This window comes from Daucus carota, chromosome 2, assembly GCF_001625215.2.
Source record: "Daucus carota subsp. sativus chromosome 2, DH1 v3.0, whole genome shotgun sequence".
Classification (NCBI taxonomy): domain Eukaryota; kingdom Viridiplantae; phylum Streptophyta; class Magnoliopsida; order Apiales; family Apiaceae; genus Daucus; species Daucus carota.
Window position 1 is genome coordinate 42,054,478 of NC_030382.2, and position 9,748 is coordinate 42,064,225.

The window sequence follows — 9,748 nt, forward strand, 5'->3', positions numbered from 1 at the left end:
GTCACTTTAACTTTGTGCACGTAAGTTGAGACATATAAAAAAATAATTTTATTTATTATTTTTCAAATTTTTTATTTTTGAATTAAAATATAGATGTTAAAATTTTATCCAAAAAAAAAAAATTTAAAAAATAATGTATAAAAATATATTTTATTTAAAAATAACACTTATTTTGGGATTGAGGAAGTAACACGGTACAAGACAAGAGAATCTAATGGTTTTTTTAAAAAGTTTCTACTGATTGCAGTATTGCACCTCAAATTCACAATGTTTATATATCTCATTAAAAACTCAACCATAATATATAAATGGTCTTTCTAATGTAGGCTCAAGAACACACAATAATCACAAACTCTCGTAAAAATGGACTATTTTGATTGGTGGAATTGGTGTGAATGCCGGGGTCATCAATATTTATTACCTATCCACCAATCAAAAACTAAGTATTCATGTCAAAGTTAGCGACTATTCTGTGTCTTTGGGCACACTATAGAAAATTGGATATACTCGCTCCGTTCCTTTTTATTAGTCGTTTTGACTTTTTACACGTATTTTGAGTTGCAATAAAAAAGTATTCCTACATGTTATTTTTTAAATTTTTTTTTTTTAATAAAAATATAGATGTTAAACTTTTATTCAGAATTTTTTTTTGAAAAATAATACGTAAAAATATATTTTTTTAACATCTCAAATTACGTGCACAAAGTCAAAGCGGTTAATATTTAGAAACGAAGGGAGTATAAATATCTATTCATTAGACGAATAAACCAAGAGATACAACCACAGTACAGTACATAGGTTCTGAAGACCACTGCAAGAGATTTAAGTCGGGCAATTCCGGCACTTAAAGGTTCTGAGAGTGGGAAACAATACATTGATAAATGCTCACCGGCCTTATAATGCACTCAATAAGAAGGTGCATAGATCATCACCTTTTTTCTTTCATGAAAAACACTGCACATACATCAATAATTAAAAAGATCGATGCATCAATAAAACAACAACGGTGAGAATCCAACTTTTTTATGTAAATATGTGGCCATGAGTTACGTAGCCAAAAAAGCCCACATGCCTACGTTGATGCAAATTCTCGTATCAATCATTAACTCCCTGCATGAAAACAACGTCCATCTGTTCATACCTCCAGCCCTCCACTTAGTTTCACCCGAGCTTCAGACAATACATTAAGGCACGACTAGGACATCGTTGAATAATATATCAAAATCTAAGAGCTCCGGCAATTCAAGTTCTGTCCAAAAATCATCACCACTTGCATTACCCTCCTCCTTGTCAATCCCCACGGTTCTTAAGCCAGCTGCCTGACAAGAGGCCGCCCGAATGTCTTTCGGGTCCGACGAGCAAGGCCGGGGCAAAAACTCGATTTCTTGCGGAAAATTGAGCAGAGACTTGTCACCTCGAAGATGAAAGCAAGCCACATCATGAGCCCTTGCTGCCATTTCTGCCGTCTTGAAAGAACCTAGCCATATTCTCTTCTTTTTCCGCGGCTCCCGAATCTCCGACACCCATCTGCCCCAGTGCCGCTGCCTCACGCCTCTGTAACCATTCGATTGCCTAGAATTCTCGACGCACTTGCCCTGAGATTTCAAGACATTTTTGCTGGTAACTTTTGTAGAGTTCATATTTTTTGTTTAAATGTTTTAAACACTTGCTCACTCGTGTACATATATATAACTGGCGACAGTATCACTGGAAAATCAGTGCAATAATGTCGATATTTGGACCCATATACTTTAAGTACATCAATTATATATTTCAGCATCGATCATTATATATGGGCTATTTTGGTTACATAGTTGTCTACGTGTGTATTGTTTCAAGAATGAGATACTTTTACCATATGTGAAAGTAAAGTTACCGTATCACTGAAGTCAGATAAGTCATGGCGGTGATTAACTGATTATATTGAGAATTGAGATGAATGAGAAGTGTTGTGATAACTCAAACAGCCGAAAGTGATCATATAATTCATGTATTTGAACTTCATACAATTAATGTGATGACTATATGCAGTGTGCGCCTAATTTTATCGGGTAAAAATAAAGTTTGCACCTAATTCTGTGGACTAAAAATAGCACATAAATATGTATTCGTGTATAAGAGTTACATACTTATTTTTCTTAATAAACGTGATAAATATAATATATAATCGTAGCTCTTGCTAAACATTATAAGTATAATAGTCTAGTTGTTATTTTCAATAAGTATGACAAATATAATAGATCAGTTGTTATTTTCAATAAGTGTGACAAGTATGCTGCAACAGTCGTCTATCGTCGTTTTTAAAAAACATAATAAATATGTTGCAACATTCATTTTATGCCTGGTAACCTTGTCCTTGATAACTATTTTAATTATATTCTCGTCCTAAAATGTAGAAGGTTCTTAGACTAGCATGTTTTAGAAAAGTAAATAATTTGATTCCATTTCACCAGAAAATAAGAGCTACTGTGTTATTATGAATGTGTAGTCGGAATGATTTTAAATATATGGAATAAATAGAGGGTTCTTTATTACTAAGACATTCAAAGTGATTCAGGACGGAGGGAGCAGGTCGCAAGTGCTTCTGCAAACTATGTATATGCATATGGATGTTTATGTATCTAATTTCCCAGTCATTATGAGGAAAGTCTGTACAGTTTCATTATTTAGAGCCCTGTTGGTACAAAAGAACAAAAGGAATGCACACAGAAGCTCATTCGTATACACAAGTAAACATATGAATTACTTGTGAAACATTCCTAGTTTGAGGTCAATCCTTTTTCCATTTATAGCAGAACTCTAAAGCGCCGTATGAAATTCCCTTTTGTCGCAAATATAAACAAACATGCTCATCTAAATCCACTCCATTAGGCCAAGAAATTGATATTACAGGACTTACCCAACAATAATTTCCTCTCCTTTCATCAAGTCTCACTCAATCTTACTTTCTAATGCACACACCATTTATTCCTCTTCTTCTACATTCATAAAGACGGGTCCTTATCGACAAAATCGATTCGAATGTCGAAACTCCGAATGAGTACAGCTCTGTACATGCATCTCCGCAAGTCGAATAATAAATCATGCATCAATGTAGGTTTAAATTATGAGTTTATAAGCTACTACGTGTCCATGAGCACACGCTAAATACTAAATTTAATGTATTTAACTTGTTTTGATTGGTGAAGCTTTTACGTATGTATGAAAGTCCACCATTATTAATAAGTATAGCCAATCAAAATAAGTTGAATATATGAAATTAAATTTGATGCTTAGTATGTGCCCACGAGCATACCGTAAAAAAACCGTAATTATTTGTATCTTGAAGAACTAAAAAAGATATTTTCGTTTGCCTCTCTAAAAAAAATCTTTTCGTTTATTTGGATGTACTGCCCTAAATTATTTGCATCTTGAAGAACTAAAGAAGATCTTTTAGTTTGCTTGGGTGTATTGATGAAATATGATTGTGCGGAGATATGTAATGCTCTGCATCAACTTTCACGTTTAGAGTTAAAAAAAGTGCAAACAGTTTCGTGCTACACCATTCGGCTAAATCTGGAAAAACACTGCATCATTGGTTTGTATGTGGGACGGTGAAAGCTAAAAACACATGGTAAATTGATAATTCTCTGTTTGTTTTTTATTTCTATGGCCGGCCTTTATTTACGACTTCCAGCTAGCTACTGAGATGAGCGGATCGTGGAACATTTGATAGTTATTTTGTGTCCGAAACACTAATCGCTATAAAATAATATATTTATTTGTAGTACTAGTAAAATGATCTAGCTAGATCTATTTTGATTGGGTGTCAAGAGGGGTGAGAAATAAAGGGTAAATTCAAAAGGAGGTGGCTGTGTTTTGTACCGATTTCCAGAAGGTGGTTTAATATTCAAAATCGTAAATTTATGCCCAGCTTTTATTTTGGTTTTTTTTTAAATAATAACGTTTGTTAGAATATCTCCAGCAGTCTCATAAAGAGGTTCCCCAAATATATAATAAATAATTTAAATTCTAAATAATAGGGATCCTATATTGATTGAAAACTCCAACAATGGTCCCTATTTGTCTTCTCTATTATTATTATAATATTAAATACAAATTCTTTTAACCAAAAGATAACAAAAAATATGCGGGAAAGAGTGTGCAAAAGGTGAGAGTTGAATATTTAATCATTAAAAATGAAATGAGGAATGGGTTAGGGATTCCCTACTTATTAGAAATGGAAATTGGATCCTAACATTTAAGGAATGAGTATGGACTCTGCTGGAGGGAATTTTTGTGCATATTCCTTAAAATAATAGCTTAAGATCTCATATAGCTAATTTGCTAGAGATGCTTTTAGCTTTCGTTAAATTTTTTTAACATGATTGTCAAATTTTATATTCACCTTTCAAAATAATAACAAAATTCTCATATTACAAATCAGTATAAGTCATTCTTTTAAAATACCAAAGTTTTATCTGATCATTAATTTGTGATTTTGAAAATTTGGTTATTTTTATTATATTTTACGGAGACGGTCACCGGTCACATTCATGTGGTTTAGTCGAGAAATAAGTATATAGCTGATTAAATTAATATAATTTAACTGGATTTTATGGTTGAAGCGCAATGTTCTCTACATTTTATGGTGCTTATGGATACTTATGCTTAGAGAGGAGGTTCAAGGGTGTGTGTTGCATCATGCATGCAACAGTCAGCTTCCATGTTTTCTTTTGTTTTGCAGCAAGGTGCAAGGAAGTAGCAATTTATGCAAAAACAGCGGCTTGATATTACGGAAATGATAGCATTTGTTTGACAGACCAGCTGGAAATGATAGAGTTTCGATTGATTTTCTTGTTACTTTTGTGATATTTGGCTCTTCAAGATAATAATTTTTTGTAGAATTACATTTATGATTGCTAGCATTAATTGCAAATTTCATATTTTTTGCAAAAAATTCCAGATAATGATATCATTGCAATTTTTATCTGGAAAATTGTATTTTTGTCCAAAAGTTAAAAAATAACAATATTTTTATAAAAAATTTCTAGATTTAGATATTTATAAGATTTATATACTCCCTCCGTCCTATTTTAGTTGTCACAAATCTATTTTTGTTGGTCAAATTGACTAATCCTTGACTAGCTTCGAACTTTAAAAATAACAAACAAAATTATTCATTACTCCCTCCGTCCCTATTTATCTGTCCACTTTGGAAGTAAAAATTTGTCCCTATTTATCTGTCCATTTATACTTTCAAAACTAATTTAATGATAGTTTTTCAAATATATCTTCATAATTTCAATTTTCAAGACTTGACTTATTTAAAACTTGGTTGAATTCATGTTTTCAAGACATAAAGTAGGGGTATTCCACCATTTTCAAGATATTAATTAGAGCTATTTAATGAAAAAGTTTATACAATCAATTATTCCTTGGTATGTGTTCTTTTTTCCAAAATGGACAGATAAAAAGGGACGGAGGGAGTAATAAATAACTTTTGCATTTATGCTTACTGGGCGTAGGTTTTATCAGGCTTATAACGCAAAACTTATAACAAGACTGGACCCTGACTTGGTAACTTGGCCCAACTTTCACTTTTGCATTTCCTTAGTTAAAACTTGGGCTTCAACTGTCCTCATGATCAAAACTTTTATTCAGAAAAAAAAAATTTAAAAATAATATTTTTAACTACCCGGTCAAAGCACTTAAAAGTGTGTGCCAAAAGTCAAAGTGTCATATAAAAAAAAACAGGGGGGTTAGAGTCACCTTTCGGCATAATAAAAATTAATTAATATATTTAGATAGCATCAATATATATTTTAAGTTTTTTACACTAGTTTTTAGAAGAATATGTGATAATTAATTAAATTTTAAATATCAGCCTCGATTAAAGTATCTTTTTACGGTTAGTCAGCTGTTTGATCGTTGAACGGACGGTTTTTTGAAATCCTGACTATGAGTGATATTTAGGCTCTCGGAGGTATCGTTCAAACTTCGAAACAGTTGAATTCTTAAAAAAAATGTTGTCCAAAATACAGTAATTATGGTGTTAGAAAAAATGTTCTTGTACAAGACGAATAACTGCTAGATACTATTAGATTTTGATGTTTCAATGTAAAATATAAATAATATTTTTGTAGAAATATGATGATTAAACTTAAAATAATTTCTCAACAAAAATTATTTTTGTTGCTAGCAGTTTTTTTTATATTTTGTTGCCTATAACATCAATAAAATTAAATAAAAGGATTTGCAAATAAAAATGTCCATAAAAGACCTTTAAGTCGGAGAGCAACATATATCGATTTATTTTATTATTAAAATTTATAATATTTTGTCTTTTTATTATGTGATAACGTGAGTTTATAATTATTGTGATTACTACTCCCTCCGTCTCTTAATACTTTTCCCATTTCTCTTTGTCACGCTTGCCAACAAACATTTTCGATCATTAATATTTTTAATTCTGTATTAATATTAAATATAAAAACTTCACTATATTAAAGTACTTACAAATACGAATGCAACAAGATCACTCATTATTATATTTAGTTTTATAGATTAGATATTAGTAATTTGTCTCATGTTATGAACAGTCCCCACATTTCAAATGGGAAAAGCTTTTAGAGACGGAGGGAGTACTAGATTTTTTCAAAACGGAATCCTATCATCAAATCAAGATATTTTTTAAACTTTCAACCTTCTTTGATGAAGCGTCACATGATTGACTTGTAATAATAACCAATTTCCATGACAAAATTGTACGGAGTAGTTGATGACTGATTCTTCTTTGGTTAAAAATGGGCACTTTCAAATCATGTGGATGTTCCGACTTCGACGCTTCATCGTCAAGCTTCAATGTTCAAACTTTGTTCTCCGGTCCAATTTTCACAACGAAAATTTTATCAACAACGCTTTCAGTTTGCAGTGAAGCTCGCTCTCGTGTTGCCCCTTGTAAAATTAAACAAAGCATCAGAATTAACTAAAATATAACTTTATGAAAAAAATATTACTACTAATAATCTAATTCTAGTAAATTATGATGAATTCTGAATGTTTTCATTCTATTAATGGCAATATTAAAACTGAAGTTACGCCGTATATCTTTGCTTGTTTTCTTTAAAATTTTCTTTTCCGAAATACAAATATATATCCCCGTAGTTTCAAAAAAACAAAAATATATCCCCGTAATAATGATTTAAATGTCTAAAGTTTTTAAAATGTTATTGGCTTTACAACCTGTATCCGATCCCTTTTATACATAATATTGTTGGTCGCGCAGCACCCATTAACTCCGCATTAGTATGATATTGTCCGCTTTGGGCCGCGACCAAGCCTGCACGGATTTGATTTCGGGCTCCTCCCAAAAGACCTTATACTAATGGAGTTCTTTGGCTGCTTATATTCAAGATAAACCTTCTTTATCTTTCCGATATGGGACTTGGGTTGAACCCACTCAACAATCTCCCCTCAATCCAAGAACCACCAATCTTGTGACTCTTATACCGCCGCTACTTATCGGTTCCTCATCTTGCGGGACACACCGTCCGCCCACCTTAGTCGGAAAGACTTTCGACACAAGTCGTCCAAGGCCTCCAATCGTAATTTTGGAGAGCCCCGCACATCACACAGTTGCAGCCCGCAACCCCAGGTTCAACTTCTTAACCATCGGCTCAGATACCACTTGTTGGGCCGCGCAACACCCATTAACTCAGCATTAGTATGATATTGTCCACTCTGGGCTGTGACCAAGCCCACACGGATTTGATTTCGAGTTCCTCCCAAAAGGTCTCATACTAATGGAGTTCTTTGCCTGTTTATATTCAAGAGAACCCTTCTTTATCTTTCCGGGATTCGGGTTGATCCCACTCAACAAATATAACGCATATATAACATAGCTTTACAAGGGTGTATTGGATTGAGATTTTAAAGCATTTTTTTTTCATTCATGAAATCCGAGGGTATTCGATTGGGACTGTTTGAAATCCATTAAAATCTTGAGGTATTCAATTGAGATTTTAAATTATGCTACAAAATTCGATGGTATTCAATTGGGATTGTTTAAAATCCATTAAAATCTGATGGTATTCAATTGAGATTGTTTAAAATCCATTAAAATCTGATGGTATTCAATTGCTAATGTATTTTTTTGGACTTCATAAAATGATGGATTTTGTGGCATTCTTCAGTGTATTTTAAAATTTTAAAAATCCCATCAAAATCAATGGGATTTTGAAGTATTGTGCTTAAATCCTATCAACTTTGCGACATTTTATCAAGAATCCGCACAAAATCAAAATTATATACAATCCATTAAAATCTATAAACTAAAAACAATCCATTAAAATCCCAATCGAATACACCTCTCTTAGATTTAATTGTGGGAAATCCTAATAATATAAAATGTTAATAATATTTGTCACGAATTATAAATTATTTTGATGATTTAAGATATAAATTTGGTCCAAATTTATCAACAAGATCATCACCTCAGCCACTAATAAGTTGGCCTTAATTTATCTTTTGTTATTTAAATTTAAAGCAATCGAAAAATAAAATATGTACAACTTTTGGGAATAGACCCGACAAAAGCGATAAAAATTGATTGAAAAAGGAACGAAATGTATGATCCTCCCCAATCACGAACAAGTCAAAAGTGTGAGTGTGGCTTGTCACAAATTCTTTGTTTTTTTATACGGATGGCTTGTCACAAATTCACAATGTTCTTCCAAGTTTCAGCGTTTGGAACGCGTAAACATGATTAGTCCGGTAGTATTTTCTTCGTTCTTCCTTTTGATTGGCCCGTGTATTTATATATTTTTGCTGTCGCAACGTTCAAGTCTTCAAGATTTAAAGATGAACGATCTTTTATGCTATGAGAAGCGAGTAATTACCGAGGACATGTGATTATAAAACAAGTACTCTTTCGGTTTTTTTAGTTGTCATAATTTTGTTTTTGTTGATCAAATTAACTAAATTTTGATCAATGATTATAAGTCACTCTTTCATTATTATAAAAAATTAAAAATCTACTTCTATATATTAAATTGCAACCAAGGGCAAAAAGAGCAAAAAAATTCAGCGTGAAATGTCCATTATACCCCTACTTAACATATAATTACAAGAATGCCAATATGGTTCATTTATTATATTCAACATATTAAACGTCATTTATTAAGTTATCTGTACATTAATATTTATGTTAATTACACTTTCCACTTATTTATGAACCCTCCTTTACAAAAGTTTTTTAACTAATATATACATACAAAAAATACTAAATGCTAATAGTTAGTTAATTTACAAAAAAATATTTATCTGAACTGATTTTGGAACATTTAATCAGATAATTTTAATTATAAATTTAAATTAAGATCTTGCAATTCTCATCTAATTAAAAAATAAAAAATGTTTACATATAATGGACTCAAGTGACAACTTAATTAAAATTCGGTAGCCACTGTTCAAAAACCAAATTATGATTTGACTCAGTGATTATATCGACTAATGAGTGCTCGGGGTAAATATTGAAGTACTGGGAAAAATTGGATTTATTTATAAATTAATTTTTGAGATTAAATTATTAACATATGTATATTATACGATAAATTATATTATATATTATAATACTATATCCAATTTCACGAGTCTTGAATAATTATGTCATTATATTCAATCTTTTCAGTTTGAAATCTTTTTCCATTTATTAAATTTCTTAACGTCTAATTCAAGTTGGCACAAGCTTGTATCGAGTTTTATTCGA

General features: G+C 31.5%; 1 protein-coding gene across 1 annotated transcript; it reads right to left on the reverse strand.

Annotated features, from left to right (window-relative positions):
* Nucleotides 1–1,184: 1,184 nt before the first annotated feature.
* On the reverse strand, nucleotides 1,185–1,640 carry LOC108208473 (ethylene-responsive transcription factor ERF023). The gene has a single exon (XM_017379002.2). It carries the CDS (start codon nucleotides 1,638–1,640, stop codon nucleotides 1,185–1,187), a length of 456 nt encoding a protein of 151 aa, XP_017234491.1.
* Between the last annotated feature and the right edge of the window lie 8,108 nt (nucleotides 1,641–9,748).

Excerpts from the sequence above, each read along its gene's own strand:
- LOC108208473 (XM_017379002.2), bottom strand. The coding sequence starts at position 1,640 with ATGAACTCTACAAAAGTTACCAGCAAAAATGTCTTGAAATCTCAGGGC.